General features: G+C 46.1%; 1 protein-coding gene across 4 annotated transcripts in view; it reads right to left on the bottom strand.

Moving 5' to 3' along the window:
• BIRC6 (baculoviral IAP repeat containing 6) overlaps positions 1-20,588 on the bottom strand; it is a 1,530,571-nt gene that overhangs the window by 55,018 nt on the left and 1,454,965 nt on the right. For all 4 annotated transcript variants that reach the window (XM_033935681.1, XM_033935678.1, XM_033935679.1 and 1 more), the window contains one exon: positions 6,175-6,336. In XM_033935681.1, the coding sequence (XP_033791572.1) occupies positions 6,175-6,336 (162 nt within the window). The remainder of the gene's footprint in view (positions 1-6,174; positions 6,337-20,588) is intronic.

The following is a 20,588-nucleotide window of genomic DNA, read 5'->3' as shown; positions in this document are numbered from 1 at the left end:
TTTATAATTTCGTTCCCTCTCAATCGAGGACACAGTCGTGGCCTTTCCCAAGCGAAGGCCTCTGCGAAGCACAGCAGCAGCAATGGGCAACTGAAGATCATCAGACCACCTCCGAGCCAAGGCGATAAAGTCTAATTCACCCGCCCGTTTCTGCAGCCACTTGTGGAAGAATCTGAGGGACATGGACTCAGGAGCAGTGAGTGCAATCGCTTCTTGCAGTCGGTCTTGCACATTCTCCTTCAACCTCACCGGAGTCAAGAACTGTAAATAATGTTTAAGCTGTTGATACGCAAACCAGTCCGTAGATGGTAGCCGAAACTGTATTTGTAGGTCACTGAAGGAGATCGGTGAACCGTTATCTTGTATGGTCTGTGACACATATTGTAAGCCCTCATGAGACCAACGTCTGAACACTGCGGAATCCATGCCAGGTAGAAAGTCTCCATTTCCAACTAATGGGAGGCAAGGGGTATGATGCGGAGAAATCTGCAAGCCCTTGCACAACAACTTCCATGCTATACGCATCGCTGGCAAAAGTGGATGGGACTTCAACTGAGGTAAGTCTGGTAACTGAGGAGCATGGAGAAGATAGCTAAAATGGTACGGCTGTAAGGAAAAACATTCAATCACAGGCATAGAAAAATCAGAAGTGGTACAGAACCAGTCATGGATATGACGTAGTTGACATGCAAGGTTAAACCGAGATATACATAGTAATCCCAACCCCCCTCGATCCACAGGAAGCATTAACTTAGCCAGAGAAATCCTCGCTCTTTTACCCTGCCACAAATATTTAGATAGATGGGATCTATGAAGTGCAATGTGAGGTGTAGTTAACATTATAGGGAGCATTTGTAGGACATATGTCCATTGAGGCACAACCATCATGTTATAGAGAGCTATGCGGCCGGACAGGGAAAGGGGAAATGTCCGCCAGCCATTCAATGTACTAGAGGTTCGATGAAGCAAGGGTATTATATTTGCTGAATAAAGTCTAGTCAAATTTTGGGGGATAATTACTCCCAAATATGTCAATGAAGAAGTTGCCCATTGTAATGGAAAATCACCCGGCCAAGTATGTCTCACTTCTAAAAGAGTAGGGAGTGCTAAAGACTTTTGCTTATTTAGTTCCAGGCCAGAATAAATGTGAAACTCATCCAGTATTTCTAACGCTCTTGGTAATGAGCTGTGGGGGTTATCTAATGCAAGTAAGAGGTCATCCGCAAAGGCTAGCACCCGTAATTGCGACGTGCCCTCAGGTAAACCCAGAAGTATATCATCCTTTTGTATAGTGCGCAGCAATGGGTCTAAATATAACAGAAAAAGTAAGGGAGATAGTGGGCAGCCCTGTCTTGTCCCCCTACCTATGTCAAAGGGAGAAGATCTCACTCCATTGACCAAAATGGAGGCCGTCGGACCAGTGTATAGTGCTTGCACAGAGGATAGGAAGCCCACGGGAATCCCTATATAGTGTAAAACCTGAAACAGGTAGTGCCAGTTAACCTTATCAAAGGCCTTTGCCGCATCTAACCCAACAAGTAATCCAGGGCGGTGGTCCTGTTGTGCGCGGGAAAAAGCTAAAAGTGTGCGCCTGACATTAATGGTGGAATGTCTATTCCGCACAAATCCCACTTGTTCGGGCACTAATATGGACGGCAAAATAAGGGCCAACCTATCTGCCAGGATTCTAGCTAATATTTTAACGTCAACATTTAGTAAAGATATTGGGCGATATGATTCTATATCTTCTGGGGGCTTAGATGGTTTTGGTCAATGTAATCAGAGCTGCATTACTATGACAGGGGAAAACCCCTTGTTCTTGGATAGTCAGATAATAATCCAAAAGAGGTTTGCCTATATAAGGGGATAAGATCTTATAGAACTCGGGTGAATAACCATCCGGTCCCGGTGTAGTACAAGATCTCAATTTTTGTATTGCCTGGGCCACCTCCTGAACATGTAATGGCCTGTCCAATCTGGACGTCTGGGCCGCCGTCAATCGAGGCATTCCCGCATCCGCCAGATAGTCCTGTACGTCAGGACCCGTGTAAGGACCGGGGGAAGCATAAAAGGCCTCAAAATAGTTCCGAAAGCCAGCCGATATATCCACTGACGAAGTTAGGAACCTCCCCGAGCTCTCCTGTATCATGGGTATGTATCTGGACCCTTTCCAGCTCTTTGTTATAGAGGCTAGCAATTTCCCCGCCTTGTTACCATATTTATTTATTTTTATTTTACAGGTGCTTTATTGATGTGGAGTGCTTTTTAGTAGAGAGCCATCCAGTTGCCAATCCATTTATCTGAACAAAAAAACTTAAGAATAAAAAGACGCCTTTGATCGCAAATTAAAACAGACACAAGCTGAAAAGATGAGTTTAAATGGGTAACAACACATTATAACTTGCGACAGACATCTTTTTGTAGAAGAGAAGCTGAAGTGCGGCACTTAAATCTTTATGTTCAGCAGTTCATCAAGCTTATTCTGGATGTCTCCATATACTGTATTAAGCAGTTCTTCTCTAGATTTTGTTCCATCTAATTGCACCACATCAACACTGAGATCTTCCATTATCTTCTTATGTTTAATATACATGGGCCAGACATGGCCATCAAACAGTCCAGGTGGATCAGGAACAGTGTAGTTTCTTGAACTTCTTCTCTTTTTGCATTCTTCATAGGGAATAGAAAGAAAGTAACGTTGGTTGAATATATCAATTAGTGGCTTGTTACCATATTTATGAAAGTGAAATTTACGGTAAAACAGGAGTTTCTTAGTGCGTTCGTGGATTAGGGAATTAAGCTCCACCAACACCGCCCTGTATGCCTCGCTGTTAGCCTCAGATGGATCACGCAACAAGTCCTGTTTCAACACTGTCACTTGTCGTTCAAGAAATATTATGCGATGTGCAATGCGACGGGTTCTAGTAGTGACATAAGCAATTATATCTCCGCGCAATACCGCCTTGGCCGTATCCCAAAATAAAGTTGGTTGGTCAACATGTTGGGCATTGGGTGTACAGTAAGCCTCCCATTTTTCTTTTAAGAATTCTTGAAACTGAGCATCTTTATGTAAATAGGAGGGAAATCTCCATCCAGCCCCCGGTCCCCGTGGACCACCCAGTGCCACATCAATCCAGATCATATTGTGATCCGATATTTCCAGAGGGCCTATCATGGCCTCCGAGACCCTAGTAAACAATGTCTCAGAGAGTAATATGTAATCGAGTCTAGAAAAAGAGCCGTGAGCTCTAGACTGGTGCGTATAATCACGTTCAGAGGGATGGAGTAGTCTCCAGGGGTCCACTAACCCCAAGGCTCTACACAAATAGGGAATGCCCTTCGTATGGTTCACTCTGGCCGCAGTTGTCGACCCAGAGCGGTCCATAGTGGGATTATGTACTTGATTTAAGTCGCCCACCAAAATTAGTGGGCAGCCCAGATCCTGCACGCTTATATTCACCAGATTCTGAAAAAATGCATGTTGATAGCTATTTGGACCATATCCCACCAATAGTCTGAATATCCCACCAGGTCCCTCCACCCTCACCAATAGGTACCGGCCCTGAGGGTCACGTCGCAATACTTGCACTGTACCTAAGAAGCCCCTGCGAATCAATATGGCCACCCCAGCTCTCCTCCCTGGTGCCGAAGCAAAGTGTAAATCTCCGACCCAACCCCTCTGAAGTTTCCGATGTTCACTATCAGTAAGCCTAGTCTCCTGCAAGCAAGCTATATCCGCAGAGTGATGTTTCAATTGTGCAAGTATTTTAGTGCGTTTAACAGGGGATGTTATACCCGATACATTCCAGGAGATTATACGTATTATCCGGTCACCCATAAGGATCCACACTCCCTTTGTAAGTATAAGCAATCTCCCCAAAAGGAAGGGTCCTAGGGCGCCCAGCCTCACCCCAAGACAGTACCCTCACAGCGTTAGCAAACCATCCATTCCACCACATGAAATTCAACCCAAAATAATAAGCAAAGTAGATCATAAGAGAACAATACCCCACCGCTGCTGCCCCCCAAATTTCCCTTTCCCCGCCATATCCCCAAGGTATCCCAAGAACCCCCATCCCGTGTTGGGGGTACAGGTCACGAGAGATATCTCCCCAGGGCCACCCCAACCATCAATATAATTCTTTCAAAAGAGCCCATAGACCACCCTTCCCTCCTCAAATAACTAGAACAGTAAACTATGCCAGTAGTCCTCATGCCCCTCTCAGTGTGGCACTAATCCTCATAGTCAATCAGCTCCAGTCCCCGGATTCTCCAAGCGCTGTATATACTCAGCAGCGGCTTCTGGGGTCTGAAAAGTTTTCCAAACTCCATTGTGTTGAACCCTCAGTATGGCTGGATAGTTAAATTGGAAGCGTTGTTTCAGCTCGGAGAGCCGTGCACAAAGAGGGTAATATGGTCTCCGTCGCTCCTGCAGTGCTACAGAAAAATCCTGATTCATGCGAATCAAGTGTCCATCATATTTCAAACTCTCCCTCCTGGTTCGAAATTGTTGTAAGAGGGCCACCTTATGTCTGAAATTCAAAATCTTCATTATTACCACCCGGGGTCGCATGTCTAGTCCAGGCTTAAGGCCCAAGCGGTGCGCTCTTTCCAAGCGCAAAGGCCCCATAGAAGGTGGGAAGGAGAATTCGTCTTGTAGCCATTTTTCCAAAATCTCCAGCAGGAGACGGTCAGCAATAGTCTCCGGGACCCCCAGCAGCCGCAAATTAGAGCGTCGCGACCTATTCTCTAGGTCATCCAACTTATCAATTTGGGCTCTCAGTGTCTCCTGCATAGTCTCTACCTCAGCCGCACGTGCTGTGGATGTGTCCTCCAGGTCAGACACCCGTTGTTCCAGCTCTGAGGTTCGAGTGGCTGCTGCGGCTAGGAGCGATTCAATGTTGGAAATCTGGGCAGTCAGAGTGTCCATTTGGGGCCCCAGTACCTGTGCCAGTGCCGACTTTATATCGCTAAGCGCGGCTTCTGTGAGGTTAGTTACCGCCGCCGCGGGGCTCATCGCCATTTTGGTTTCGGTCGGCCGCACTCGGTCGCGCTCCTTCCTGGCTGGTTTCGCCTGCATGGGATTTTGTGAGCGAGTTAAATATCTGTCCATGCAATTGGGGGGTACTTCCAGGCGCGCTGTGATCTCTGTGGCCGGTCAACTTGGCTCGATCGGGTCAGTTATTTGTAGGGCAGCCCCGGAGCAAACGAGGAGACGTCCTCACTCGTGCATGATACCCAGAATATTTAATTTTTAAAATATTTAAATTTTTTAAATGTTCAATGTTATTTGAAAATATATGATATATGTTGCGAGAATCTTGTACACATTAGTCATAGATAAAATAAATTTCTTGTTTTCAATACGACAATTTAATTTTGTTCTTCGACAGGATGGTATAGCGAGGGAAGAGAGAACAATCTCTTTGCTATCCCAAGAATTTGGTGGGAGCCTACTGACCACTTAAGCAACAGCTACTTCTTCATGGTGGAAACTTCCAAATGTTGAACTGGCAAGCATGCATCTGCACTCACATACGAGGGGGCATTGAAAAATTCTTAGCCCAACTAAGAAGCTGATGAGAGAAATCTATACTATCCAAATCAAAAAGATATCAATGATTTGATCAGAGATCTTGGTCTCACCAAGTCAAATGCCGAACTTTTGACATCTAGACTCAAATAGTGGAACTTGTTGAATGAAAGTGTTCAATTCAAAGATCAGTAGAAGTGTCATCAAGCTCTGCTTCTGAATGCTTTTTAACAACTTTGAACAGTTTAGTGTCATCTGCAAATTTAATCACCTCACTCATCGTTCCAATTTCAGGATCATTTATAAATTAAATAGCTCTGGTCCCAGTACAGATCCCTGCGGCACTCCACTGCATCATTTTGGCAGTCTTTTTTTGGACTGTGTCCACAAAGCAAGAGGCCACCTTCACCCTTACTTGTGGGAGACATTCGTCTTCTTCATCCAATACTATTGTCATCAATGTAAATATGGCATTTTCTGAAATGACTGCAGGGTAGGACAAGGAGTAAAGGTGTAAGACAGCAGGCAGGATGGGGGAATGTGAGCTAAAAAATCTCTTTCGTACAAACTGTTCCACCTTGGTAGCTCTGGATATGTTAGACATAAGACATCACTGAGAGAGAGATCTTAGAGCATCTTACCTTCCCATCATTATACAGGTTTGGATTGAACCTCACACTGTGGCCACCTGTAGTCTCCAAGTTCACCAGTGGTGGTGAATTTGGATAGTCTTGAGGAAAATATACGTCAAATTCAAAACAGCCATTAGCATATGGTGTGTCTGCTGGGCCAGTAATCAAAACCTAGAAAGAAGTATACAAAAACGAAAACACAAGTCTGTAAATTGAGTTTATGCAAAAAATCAACTATATAATGAATGAATCTAATTTATAGGCAGGTTTTATTTGTTCAAAATATCAAACCAAGATCAGCTTGGAGGCATGATCTAATGGTTAAAACTGGCACTTCATGTGAATGTGGGCAAGTCAATTCCTCCATTGCCCCAGGTACAATTTAGAATGGAGTCATCTTTGCGGTAGGGACCTGCATCCTGTATGTAAACTAAAACTTTCTTAAGCATTAATTTGCAAAGGTGAGTAATTAAATCCCAAATCCCATCTAGTCCAAATTACTTTGTAGACCAGGGGTGCCCAATACGTCGATCGGGAAGGCAACGCGAGTCGATCGCGGAGCCCATCCCAGGTTCCGTGATAGACTCGTGTTGCCATCCCAATCGACCGGCCGATCAGCCTTCCTCTCCCCAAGGTTCCCCACCGGTCATCATTTCACGCACACTCATTCTCGCTGCACCCTTCCTGCCCGACTGCCAGAACCCGTCTTCCGACTGGGGGATGATGTCACTTCCTTCGGGAGAAGGCAGGAGGGAGGTCTAGGGAAGTCACGACCCTGGAGAGCTGAGCGCCGGCTGCCTCTAGCGGAATCGACAAGCCAGACTGGAGAAAGGTGGTCGGGAGCAGGAGGTGTTCTGCCCAAAAATGCCGGAGCTGCTGCTGCTGCTCTGACGTCTTGAGCCTGAAAATGGGAAGTTGAGTGTCGTGCTAAAAAGAGACTGGAACAGCTCTCATGAAAGACTGGCTTTTTTTCTTTTCCTCAGCCCTGGGGGTCCGGAGATTTGGGCCTGCAGAAGCCTCACACTGACTAGCATTCCTCTCCTCGACGTAAATTCTGACATCGGAGAGGAATTTCTGGGCCAGCCCGGAACTTCCTCTCCGACATCAGAATTGAAGGGGAGCAGAATGCTGGTCATTAAAAGGCTTCTGCATGGAGAGCTTGGGGGGCGGTGGCTTGGAGGCCTGTTCCCCGGTGGCGACAGCAAAGCTAGTGGCTTGGGCGACGGCAGGGAGAAAGAAACAAAGGGGGCAGGCAGGGAGACAGAAAGAAAAAGAGAACAGGGAGACAGAAAGAAAGTGGGCATGGAGAGAGAGAGAGAAAGAAAGACCAGGAGGCAGGGAGAAAAAAAGAAAAAGTTGGGGGAGAGAATGAGGTCTGGAAGAGAGAAAGCATATAGGAGGCTGAAAGGAGGGAAGAAATATTGGCTGCAGGAGTGGGCTGAAGTCAGAAGATGTCAGAAGAAGTGCAGCCAGAGTGAAGTGAGAAGAAGTCAGAAGAAGAAAGTGCAACCAGAGACTCATGAAAACACCAAACAAAAGTAAGAAAAATGATTTTATTTTCAATTTAGTGATCAAAATGTGTCTGTTTTGAGAATTTATATCTGCTGTCTATATTTTGCACTATGGCTCCCTTTTACTAAACCGCAATAGCAGTTTTTAGCGCAGGGAGCCTATGAGCGTCGAGAGCAGCGTGGGGCATTCAGCGCAACTCCAAACTGCTATGTGGTTTAGTAAAAAGGGAGGGGCTATATTTGCCAATTTTTGTATGGTTGTTATTGAGGTGACATTGCATAGAGTCATCTGCCTTGACCTCTTAGAAAAAAACCCAGAATATGAATGATAATTAACATTTTCTCTGCCTTTCAATGTGCTTTGTGGATTTTTTTTTTAATTTTATTGTTCATAGATCATTTTGACTTGGTCATTTTAAAAGTAGCTCGCAAGCCCAAAAAGTGTAGGCACTCCTGTTGTAGACTATCAAGCCCTTGCCTACAGCTCTTTTCTGGAACAGGCATTACAAATGCTCAACATTCAGAATTCTACATTAGTCCAGCTGTTAAAGTATCTACTATAAACATAAATATCTGCATATAATTAACACATTTAAAAAATCTTGTTTATTGAAAACAACCAGAAAACCAATTAATAAGATAAATTTGTGCATGGGAATTAAAATCAACAAGCACAGCAATAAACAAGTCAGATAATTCACTTTTTTGTTATAATTTCTTCCTACTTTCCAACCCTTATTCCTTCCAGGACTGTTTTGTTTGTACACAAAATCTTTGTCCCTGAGTCATTCTCTAGGTGCCACTTTCACTAATATAAATATCATAAAATATATTACATTTTGTAATCAAAGAACTTGATATCAAAATACATTAAAAGTAAAACATCCTGAAACAAATGGATTGGATTAATCAAATTATTATAGCTGAAATATATAGCATTATAATATTTGCATGACATACAATTTAACTCTTTTAGAAGTTGGAGTTGGCACGTTTTCACCGATTCTGACTCCACAGCCCAAAATTGTTTCCGGCTCCGACTCCACAGCCCTGCTTCGTTCCCCCAAAGTCTGCATCAAACCCCCTCCACTTCGGCCAAGAACAGTCAATTAACACATTCGAGTCTGACAGTGCTCCTTTTGCCAGACTCAGATCAAAATCAATAAGAAGAGCAGAGGGAAGAACAGGACCTTCCAGCTAATAATTAAGAATCCAACTGATCTTCTGAAAGGGAACCATTTCTCCTCACTCTGTGTTGCTCATGGATCAGATTCAACCACTGTGTCATTGTAGGTGGGAAGGCACTGTGCCACTCTAATAAAATTCACTTCTGAGCCAATAAAAACAAATAGCACAGAAGTTTCTTCTCCAAGGCAGCAATGGTGCATAAAATTGATTTACAATAATGACATAATGATGTATACTTTACAATTAATAAATTTAAAGAAGAACGGATTTTGTTTAAAATTTCTGGCTATTTTGAAACTCAAGTTTTTAAAAGAAAAAGCCCATTTCTTGCATCCATTAATAGCATTCTGCACTAATGCCATAATTCCCTTGATTCTTTTTTTATTCTTCTTTAAGAACTGTCATTATGAGCTGGTCCCATAGCTTAGCTATGCAGGATTAATATTTATACAGTTCTTTGGTTAAAATCTTTCTTTATTTGAATCCACTGCCCTAGTTCCACAATAGGGGAAACAGTTAAGTAGGAAAGCTATCCTATATAATAAAATGCTAAGCGCGCATGTTGAGCTGTGGCAGGTAAGAGTACGCATATGCGCGTCTAAGGACCGGCGACAGGTAACACGCCACGACTCCCCCCACCCGCCGCCGACCGTACCCAGCACACCAGTAACACGCTGTGACTCCACCCCCCCTCCCGCCGCCGACCCTACCCAGCACACAAGAAACCCCCGTTGACCCTCCCAGCCGACCCACCGCGAGACGAGCACAAACCTCCTGGCTCCAGCAGCATCCGAGGCACAGTAAACACGCTGCTTCGCGTCCTTCTACTGGCCTAATTTCTTCTGCCGTGTCCCTGATGACATCATCAGAAACACGGCAGAGGAAATTAGGCCAATAGAAGACCATGAAGCAGCGTGTTTACTGTGCCTCGGACACTGCTGGAGCTGGGAGGTTTGTCGGCCGCCTAGAGGTGGGAGGGTCGGCTGGGAGGGTCAATGGGGGTTTCGGGTGTGTCGGGTAGGGTCGGCGCAGGTGGGGGGGGGGTTAAATGGATACATGCTGCTCAGGGGGATGGGAGGCAGGCTGGCATCTGCGGAGTGGGGGGATTTAAATGGAAACATGCTGCTCAGGGGGATGGGAGGCAGGCAGGCAGGCTGGCATCAGGGGGGGGGTTAAATGGAAACATGCTGCTCAGGGGGATGGGAGGCAGGCTGGCATCGGGGCTGGGGGTGGGACAAAGTCTGGAAGATAATGATGGGGACATAGGAAGGAGGAACTGGGGGCAATAAGGACATAGAAAGGGGCACTGAGAGCACTAAGGACATAGGATGCACTGAGGGCACTAAGCAGGACAGAGGCACTGGGGGCACTAAGGACATAGGAAGAAGGCACTGTGGGCATTAAGGACCACAGTACGCTGGCACTGGGGCACTAAGGTAAGGACGTATGAAGGAGTACTAAGGGCATGGGAAGTAGGCATTAGGGGCACTAAGGACATAGGAAGGAGGCACTGAGGGTTAGGGACATAGGGAGAGACACAGACAGAAAAAATGACAGACAGACAGGCAGGCAGTGTGCAAGGAGAGAGAGACAAAGAAAAAAAAAAACCAGACAGACAGACATCTACTCTAGCACCCGTTAATGTAATGGGCTTAAAGACTAGTAGAATATAAAAAACTAAGATCTTTGTAAGAATGAATTATTCTAATCCCTCAATTTTTTTCCAACTGTCAAAATATTACAATGAAACTGTAAGCCCCAATACCACAATCAGAATAAAGCATAAAAGAGAGTAACAATTATCCTGGGTGGAGGAAAAGACCTCAAAAGCTCAGTGAAAACAGAACTGCAAAATCGAATAGCATTGATGAACTGATCACATACTTGCAGCTATCATTGGTCAGAAAAACCTCCCCCTTTTTATTGAAAACTCCCTTTTAAATTATTTTTTAAATATGTACTTAAGAACTTTTTTCTTTTTTATCAATATCAATATTTTAAAAGCCCTACTCAAATAGAAAAAAGGAAAAACTCCCAAAAACTGATTATGTAACACAAACAGTAGAAGCTCACTTAGCTACAAAATGTAACATATGCTCAGTCTAACATATGAACCGGATGAAACAGTCCAATGTGCCACATAGATCAAATAAGACTTTGTTTCACTGAGCTCTTGAGTCTTTTCCTCCACCCAGGATAATTGTTACTCTCTTTTATGCTTTATTCTGATTGTGGTATTATAGCTCACAGTTTCAATATATATCTTTTTTTGGTTTGTGGATATTTTTTTTTTTTTATTTTCATTTTCCAAACAAAAATACAAAAACAACCACATCAATGCTACAAAGTTCCCCCTTACAACAGAGGGTAACAGCTATCAGCCAATATTCTTCAGAAAATACAAAACAAACCGTAAAAATAAAAAAAAATAAAAAATTTAATAAATTAAAAAAAAAATAAAAAAATAATATATATATATATATAGCTAAACAAATTGAATACAACCACAAAAAATAGGGAGGAATGGAGGGAAGTATAGTATAAAAATTCAAAAATATGACTCCAAAACAAAAGCACCACACAAGCCAAGAAAGCTAGCTTATTACTTAAGCGAAAGAAAAACCTCAGACAAATGGAGAGGTGTACCCACACTCTTCCACCAAAGCATCATAGGCAAAAAACTTTTGCACAAGTTTAAAGTTAGCAGGTGGGAGCAAAAAATAGCCGAGAATGATTAATGGTAAAAACCACTGAACACAAACAGGCCAGGCTGACGATCGTTTCGTGGCCGGTAACCACTGCTTCAGCGCCAAATCCAGACTATCCTATAACACAAAACACAAACCCAAAAGGGAAATGAAATTGCTCACCTGTGTGACATTTCCGCTCCCCGAGACGGTCATGTCAGAGTGAAACCCCAGCCTAAAACCTGTGCCCGAGACCAGAGACTGACCGAGAATGATCAGACAGGGGATACTGAAAGCAGAGCTGCCTATCCTGAGCCATCTGAACCTGATCAGGAGCCAGAATACAAGTTAGCTCCACGGCCCAGTAAAAACCCCAGCTACACTAAGAGGTTTAATCAGGCTCCCAATGGTATTCTGCCCAGCAACCTGGGGGGGGAGCCCAAGAGCACGAAAGCCAGGCACACACACACCTAGTACAGGGTGTGGCCCAAAGACTCTTAAACAGCTCTCCAAGACAGTAAGACAGGCTGCACACGAGGACCTGGCAGAGAAGGTTCTCCGGGCCAGGCAAAGGCCAGACCTCGCTCAGGAACCCATGGAGTGTGAGGATTCCTTTGCTCAGGAGCCAGAAGAGCAGCTGGGTATGCCATAAAATATGGACACGGATGAATGGACAATGCCTGAAGCTGACATCGAGGAAGCCATGGATGTAAGCTTGGCAGCTTCTCACTAAGTACTGCAGGTACGGAAGTGTATAAGAATATAGTGGTGAAGATTGATAGGAAACTATTTTTGTTTGGTGTGTAAAGCCAAGCTCAGAGCAGTGCTGCACCAGCTTGATTACGTTGCTGCACTCCAGCTGTGCAAAAGCCCAGAGAAACTGAAGAAAGTTTTCTGGCTTGTGAAGCAGTTTCCCTGTTAGCTTTCTAAGTTCCAAGGACTTACAGAATTGGGGTAGGAGCCCCGAAGATCTGAGGGTTGGGATTCAGAGGGAGCTTGTTAAAGCTGAGTAATAAAAGGGGAACCAGCAATTCTGTGGCCCAACAGTGGGAAGGACTGAAACTGATTATTGCTGGAATAACAAGAGCCTGCAGTAGGAATTTTTTTTTTTTTTTCTCGATTAAAGTTGGCTCTACAATGTGAAATGTAATACCTGGTGAAGAATCTGGATTTTGGATTAAAAGTCCAGGACTCAAGAGGATTCTTGAGAACTTCTTATGGGACTAGTTTTGTGTGCTCTTACAGAGACTGTGGTTCAATGCAGGGTAAAGCACTAGAACCTTGATTGTGAACTTACCTGACATAAACCCTGCTGTTCTTTCACCGAACTGTTTGGAAGATAAAAAAAAATCTGTTTTTTTTTTCTTTTGGAAAAAGGAAGCTTGTATGCTAGTGCTCCTTTATATGATTTTTTGGTTTTCTAATCATTGTGTTTGGATACAAATTAAACTTGGGACATTGGTTTAGATTTGACTTGGCTCGCTGTACTTTATTGTAGCACCAGTGAGGTCTTCCACTTTGGGAGCCACGCCAGGGTTGTGCTGCTGCCTGTCAGGGGTCTTTTCCTTGCTTCTAGAGACCCCGGCAGGTGACAAAATGGTATCAGGTGTGGGATATAGCACACCCTACTGGTGATTCCAAGTCATAATCTGTTTAAAAAAAAAAATTATTTTATTATTTTATTTTTTTGCTGCTTATATTCTTGTGGAGTTTACCTGTGATCAGGGACGACGCTGAGAGAGGCACACAGGACTTTGCTTCTGAGGGGCCACCGGAAGGACCAGACCGGATGGAAGATTCGGGAAGTTCAGCAACCGGAAATATAACAGCCCGGACCAGACCAGAGCCAGTGTGGATCAGCGCCCGTGGGAAGCAGGACGTGTGAGAGTAGCCAGAACGACTGGAGGCCTATTAACCAAAGGCGCAGACTCATCAGTACCTCAGGTAAAGAGTACCTAGACAGGGGGCTGACGAGGATACGAGAAGTATCAGTTAAGATACTGCTCGGGGTTAAGAAAAGAGGGATATCTTTACTCTCTCTTGTGAGACCGCACTTGGGTTTTCTTTTTTGTGTTTGTTTATTTGCACAGGTCGTAAGATGGATCCACAACAATTCCTGGCGGTGTTGGCTGGAGAAAGACGTCAACAATCTGAGGATTTACAAAATCTGATAAATGCGAACCAAGAGATGTGGCATTCCGGACAGCAAGCCGCAAGGGGGCAACACGATGAGATATTAATGGCTATGGGGGAGCAGACCAAAGCCTGGACTCAGATGCTCCACGCAACGGTGATCAACCCAGGCCCAACGAGTCCGCCGAATCCACCAGCGCAGCCCATGGTAGGACAAAATTCATTGAACACTTTGAATTTGTGTAAGATTGTTCCCGGTGACGCTCCTGACAAGTTTTTGAACACATTTGAGCGTATAGCGACAGCAGCCGGATGGCCCCCTGAACAGTGGGCCGTGCGTCTGTTGCCTTGCCTGGCCGGAGAAACCTTATCTGCCTTCCAGACACTCAACCCTGAGCAAGCCAATAATTATGCCACAGTAAAAACACATATTCTAGATTATCTAGGATACACATTTGAACACTACCGCCAAAAATTTAGAGCCACACAGTTGCTACCTAGAGAAAGACCCAAAGCTCTAGTACAAAGGCTGTCAAAATTAGCGGAAAGGTGGTTACAACCTCATCTGGCGGATCCTAGAGCTCTCTTTGCAGAGGTGGTAAAAGAGCAGGTGCTCGAAGCAGTCCCCAAAGATTTGAGGGGATGGATCCGCAGGAAAGGCTGTCAGACCTTGACGGAGGTAGTAGAGGCGGCTGAAGCGTTTATGGATGCTCAGAGCTCTTTTGAGGAGAGAAAATCTGATAGGCTAAGTAAAGGGGAGACATGGAGAGAACAGACTCCATGGTCCAAGTCACTGGACTCCCGGAACTCTCCCCAAAAGAAAGCAATGCCCAGTACTCCTAGGAGAACAGGTCAGGATGGGGGTCTCCGTTGCTTCAAATGTGGGAAGCAGGGACACACACAGCGATATTGCCAGGAAAAGAGAGATCTCTTAGTGGTCCGGTCCTCTAGACTAAACCAGACCGCCCCTTATCAGGTACCCGTCTCAGTAGCAGGGAAAAGGGTCACAGCCCTGGTTGATACTGGGGCCGAGCAATCTGTTATTTCCCGTAGGTTGTGGAAACAGATTGGTAAGACAGACTATACTCGGGAAGGGTCGGAGAGTATCTCCCTTGCCTGTATACATGGGGACTCTAGGGAATATCCTCTTCACCCAGTTCTCATAAAGATGAAGGAGAGAAGCTGGTGCATGAAGGTAGCTGTGGTGGACTTCTCACCCTATCCTGTGGTTCTAGGGAAGGACTGGACAGGCTTAACCCAGGAGGTTGCCCGAGCTAGTTTGGTAGTGCAGGAAGCTCGCCATAAGGAGAAATGGGTGTTGGGGGCCAGGGTGGAACGGAACCGGCCCCAAGTTTACCCGTGGGGGAATAAAGGGAGTACCAGGGGGACACGTAAGAATTGGAAACCAGTTATAAAGTGGGCTCTCTTATCCGATAAAGCTCATACCCCTACAAGGGCTTATGATTGTGCCACAGGGTACAATTTGTACGCTGCCCAAGAACAGATTGTCCCAGCTCAGAGCCGGGCTTTGATTAATACGAGACATACAGGTGTCCTCTCCTCCGGGTTCTTATCTTAGGATAGCGCCGAGATCAGGATTAGCTCTACGATACTCTGTAGATGTGGCCGCAGGGGTAGTTGACCCAGACTATAGGGGTAACCTAGCCGTGTTGCTGGTTAATCAGAGCAATGTGGACTATAAGGTCTGCCCCGGGGAGCGAGTAGCTCAGATGATTTGTGAGCGCATTTGGCACCCGAAATTGGCAAAATGCAAAGAACTCCCAGATACCCAGCGGGGATGGAAAGGATTCGGATCCTCGGATAGAGAGCAGTTAGGGGAATCCCAGCGACCAGGGGAGGAAAAGCAGCCTGAGAAGGACAAAACACTCCTGGAGGAAATAAAATCCTTACGGGACAAACTGGAAAAACTAAAGGTAGGTCAAAAGGAGGGCAGCTTGCAGATACCTAAACCCGAAACAGCTAACAGCCAGGCCAGTTCACCAGGCGTGGATCGATATAAGCAAGAGGTAGAAAACCTACAAAAAGAACTTGCCTAAGTATATGTTCAAGTGCAGCAAGTAAGAGAACAGCTGCAGGAGGAACAAGCCCGAGGCCAAGATATGTTGGTGAGACTTAAAAGAGCCGAAGAGCTTAAGGACCAACTAGTGCAAAAAGAGACAGAAGCTCAGTTGTTGGTCAAACAGAATAAGGCAGGCAATGAACGGTGGGAACGCCACCTTGGCCAGTTAGAAAAAATGGCAGATTCTCTGGAGGAAGCAGGCGAGGATATGGATAAACTGCACCGACAGGTTAATGACATCCGCGAAAAGGAATTAGGTGAAGTCAGACAGGCAATGACAGCCCTGGCACAAAGAATGGATGTGTTAGAGGAGTTTGATGGAGAGAAGCTGGCAGGAGATCAGTCAGGTTATGAAACTCCGGTATTGCAGTGGCCCGACGACTTCATGGATTCTGTTCCGGGTCCAAACCCCATAGGGAGGAAAATTAGAGGTCGTAGGAAAACTGAACACAAACGTAGATGTTCTTTCTAGAATGTATGAGACACCCCAAGAGAAACAGAAGCCTCAGACTAGGCAGATTTTAAGGGAGGGGGTATGTGACATTTCCGCTCCCCGAGACGGTCATGTCAGAGTGAGACCCCAGCCTAAAACCTGTGTCCGAGACCAGAGACTGACCAAGAATGATCAGACAGGGGATACTGAAAGCAGAGCTGCCTATCCTGAGCCATCTGAACCTGATCAGGAGCCAGAATACAAGTTAGCTCCACGGCCCAGTAAAAACCCCAGCTACACTAAGAGGTTTAATCAGGCTCCCAATGGTATTCTGCCCAGCAACCTGGGGGGGAGCCCAAGAGCACGAAAGCCAGGCACACACACACCTAGTACAGGGTGTGGCCCAAAGACTCTTAAACAGCTCTCCAAGACAGTAAGACAGGCTGCACACGAGGACCTGGCAGAGAAGGTTCTCCGGGCCAGGCAAAGGCCAGACCTCGCTCAGGAACCCATGGAGTGTGAGGATTCCTTTGCTCAGGAGCCAGCAGAGCAGCTGGGTATGCCAGAAAATATGGACACGGATGAATGGACAATGCCTGAAGCTGACATCGAGGAAGCCATGGATGTAAGCTTGGCAGCTTCTCACTAAGTACTGCAGGTACGGAAGTGTATAAGAATATAGTGGTGAAGATTGATAGGAAACTATTTTTGTTTGGTGTGTAAAGCCAAGCTCAGAGCAGTGCTGCACCAGCTTGATTACGTTGCTGCACTCTAGCTGTGCAAAAGCCCAGAGAAACTGAAGAAAGTTTTCTGGCTTGTGAAGCAGTTTCCCTGTTAGCTTTCTAAGTTCCAAGGACTCAGTGGCGTACCTAGGGTATGTGGCACCCGGGGCCCATCATTTTTTGACATCCCCATGTAAAAAAAATTTTTTTTTTTTTTTTTTTGCAATAACCATGAAATGGAATAAATGGTCAGAATAGGCAGTGAAAATTTTCTTTTATTGAACCTCATATATGTAACCATTATTCCAAACATAACATAACATAAATTATGTCTAAATTGTCATGACATTAGAAGTACATATGGAGTAGTTGCAGGTGATGCTTGGGACAGTTCTGATTGTGTTAGTTCGGTTTTATGTGTTTTTTGAATAGAAGGGTTTTTATTTCTTTTTGAAGGTTTTGCAGTCTGTGGTTGATATCAATTGGTTGTAGAGTTGGGGGTCGAGTGTTGCAGCTCGAATGGCTAGGAGGTTGTCGAACAGTTTTTTTCTTTTGACGTTTTTGGTTGGAGGGTGTGTGAATGGTGCACAAGTTCTCCTATGTCTGTTTGAAGTGGATTGAATTATTTAGCTGAAGAAATTAGTTACCCCCCATTCCACACACATTAATTCTCTTCCATTTTTGTTCCCATTCTAAAAAACACTGATAAGTTCCCAGAAAAAAAATACATTAAAATAAGAAGTGAAAACAAAGGCCCCTACAGATGAGAACATAACATAAGAATAGCCTAACTGGGTCAGACCAATGGTCCATCATGCCCAGTAGCCCATTCTCATGGTAGCCAATCCAGGACACTAATACCTGGTCAAAACCCAAAGAGTAGCAACATTCCATGCTACCGATCCAGGGCAAGCAGACACTTCCCCCATGTCTTAATAACAGATTATGGACTTTTCCTCCAGGAATTTGTCCAAATCTTTCTTAAAACCAGCTACACTATCTGCTTTTACCATAACTTCTGGCCACTTCATTTTTAAGTTTAGATCTTTCCTTTCAAACAGAGACCTTGCTAGATGTCAAATACAGCACAAGGTAACTTCACATGGACTTAGCTGTGCAGGAAATGTGAATCTCCTCATACACCCACCATATAGTGCAAAAATGTGCAAAGGTCTGTTTTTTTCTTTCGATCACTACATAGCCTAATGCCACACAAGCAGCGCTGTTACAAACATATTCTGTAGGTCAATGCTAAGGATAACAAAGTTTCCTTCCTTGGACCAGAAGGAGATAAACCACTGGAAGAGATCCCAAAACAACACCCAAAGACCCACTCAGTGTGTGAATCAGTTGAGTGGAGTGGACTAACTGGGGGGTGGAAATGGGCCCGGAGTTTGCTCAGCAGAATTTCCCAGACCACCTCTTCCTCTCAACACATTGACACGCTGCCACCATCACCACTAGGAACACCTCACTGGGTAGGCCAGCTATGCTATAAACTTTATAAAACACATTATTATATTTTCTTATAAAGCACATATTTTAACTGACCTCTCTGACATCCTCAGCCTTTCCATTCACAAAAATAGAAGGAAGAAAATTTCCCATTTCCTGCTGTCTCATGTCCCCGGCCTATACAATATTTTTTTTCTGCAGACCCTTCAAAAGTCTGACCAAATCCTCGTTTCACTTGCATTATAAAGTACTGAGGATGCCATCTCTCCCCAATCCCAGGTCCTAAAGTCTAAGACAGTAGCGCAAACTAATGCTGCCAGATACAGGAAAAAAAAATTTTGATTCGATTCAGCCCTATTGAATTGGTTTTTCAATTCGATTTTCCTGCCCAGTTGGGTGATTTTTTTCAAAACTCCTGGTGGGTTTTATAGCTTTTTCACCCCCTTTGGCTTCTCCTAACCACACTGGCGCTGTGGTGTAAATAAAATAAAGAAACAAAAAGGACTTTTCCTCTTTCTGTTAAATCCTAGCTCACGTTTGCAGTCCAACACCAGCTCTGGCAGGATACACATTTCAAATCTGACATATTATAATCACAAAACAGAAAATAAAATTAATTTTTCTACCTTTTGTTGTCTGGTTATATTTCAAATCTTGTTGGTCCAAGGCTCTGGTTTTCTTCTGATAACTTGCTTGCCAGAGTCTCCTTCTTTCTGCATGCTAACCATCCATCTGCCAACTCTGTCCTCCCTTTCCATTTCCCTTCCCTTCCCAGGAAGTCTGGTATCTTTCCTTTTTTTCATCTCCCTCCACAGATCCACCTTTTCTTAAATACCCTTTCATCCGGCATCTCTCCCTCCTTCCCCACCATCCCAGAGTCCACCATCTCTCCGTTTCTTTTCCTAATTACCCTCCTATCCAGTATCTCTATCCCTCCTCCACACCATCCCTTGTGTCCAATTTCTCTCCCTTTCTGTTCCTTCCCTCCCTAAATCCCATGGTCCATCATCTCTCTCCCTCTCCTCTATTTTCAGACCCATTATTTCTTCCCCCCCCCAAAGTTTGGCATATGCATGTCTCTTTGAACACCCCCTTCCCTCCGTGTACTTCTAAATCATGGTCCCCCCCCAAAGGCCTGTCCCCCCTTAAAGGTCTGCCTGTCCCACCTTGAAGGCCTGCACCCCCCTTGAAGGCCTGCACCCCCTTGAAGGCCTGCACCACCCCCCTCGAAGGCCTGCACTCCCTTGAAGGTCTGCACCCCCCCCGAAGGCCTGTCCCCCACTTGAAGGCTTGTACCACCCCCTTGTAGCTTCTCCCCCCCTTGTAGGCCTGTCCCCCCCCTTGAAGGCCTGCCTGCCTGCCTTTCCCCCCCTTGAAGGCCTGCACCCCCTTGAAGGACTGCACCCCCCCTTGAAGGCCTGTCCCCCCCCCCCCTGTAGGCCTGTCCCCCCCCCCCTTGTAGGCCTGTCCCCCCCTTGAAGGCCTGCCTGCCTTTCCCCCCTTGAAGGCCTGTTCCCCCCCTTGAAGGCCTGCACCCCCTTGAAGGTCTGCACCCCCCCCGAAGGCCTGTCCCCCACTTGAAGGCTTGTACCACCCCCTTGTAGCTTCTCCCCCCCTTGTAGGCCTGTCCCCCCCCTTGAAGGCCTGCCTGCCTGCCTTTCTCCCCCTTGAAGGCCTGCACCCCCTTGAAGGACTGCACCCCCCCTTGAAGGCCTGTACCCCTCCTTGTAGGCCTGTCCCCCCCCTTGTAGGCCTGTCCCCCCCCCCTTGTAGGCCTGTCCCCCCCCCTTGTAGGCCTGTCCCCCCCTTGAAGGCCTGCCTGCCTTTCCCCCCTTGAAGGCCTGTCCCCCCCCTTGAAGGCCTGCACCCCCTTGAAGGTCTGCACCCCCCCAAAGGCCTACACCCCCCCCCGAAGGCCTGCACCCCCCTGAAGGCCTGCCTGCCCCCCTTGAAGGCCTGCCCCCCCCCCGAAGGCCTGTCCCCCCTTGAAGGCCTGCCTGCCTGCCTGTCACCCCCTCCCCCTTGAAAGCCTGCTTGCCTGCCCGCCCGCCCCACCCTGAAGGCCTGATGCCCCGCCCCACCCCGAAGGACCGCTCGCCCCCCTGGCCTCCCCGCACCACCTATGAACAGCCGCAGCAGGATCGCGAAGTCAGCGTCAGCGATCTCTGCGCTGCTTCCTGCGACGTCAGAGGAGGGGCGGGATCGCGGCGCAGG

The sequence above is a fragment of the Geotrypetes seraphini genome, chromosome 3 (genome assembly GCF_902459505.1).
Source record: "Geotrypetes seraphini chromosome 3, aGeoSer1.1, whole genome shotgun sequence".
NCBI lineage: Eukaryota > Metazoa > Chordata > Amphibia > Gymnophiona > Dermophiidae > Geotrypetes > Geotrypetes seraphini.
Note: the sequence above shows the minus strand (reverse complement) of the source record. Positions and strands in the feature narration are given on the sequence as shown.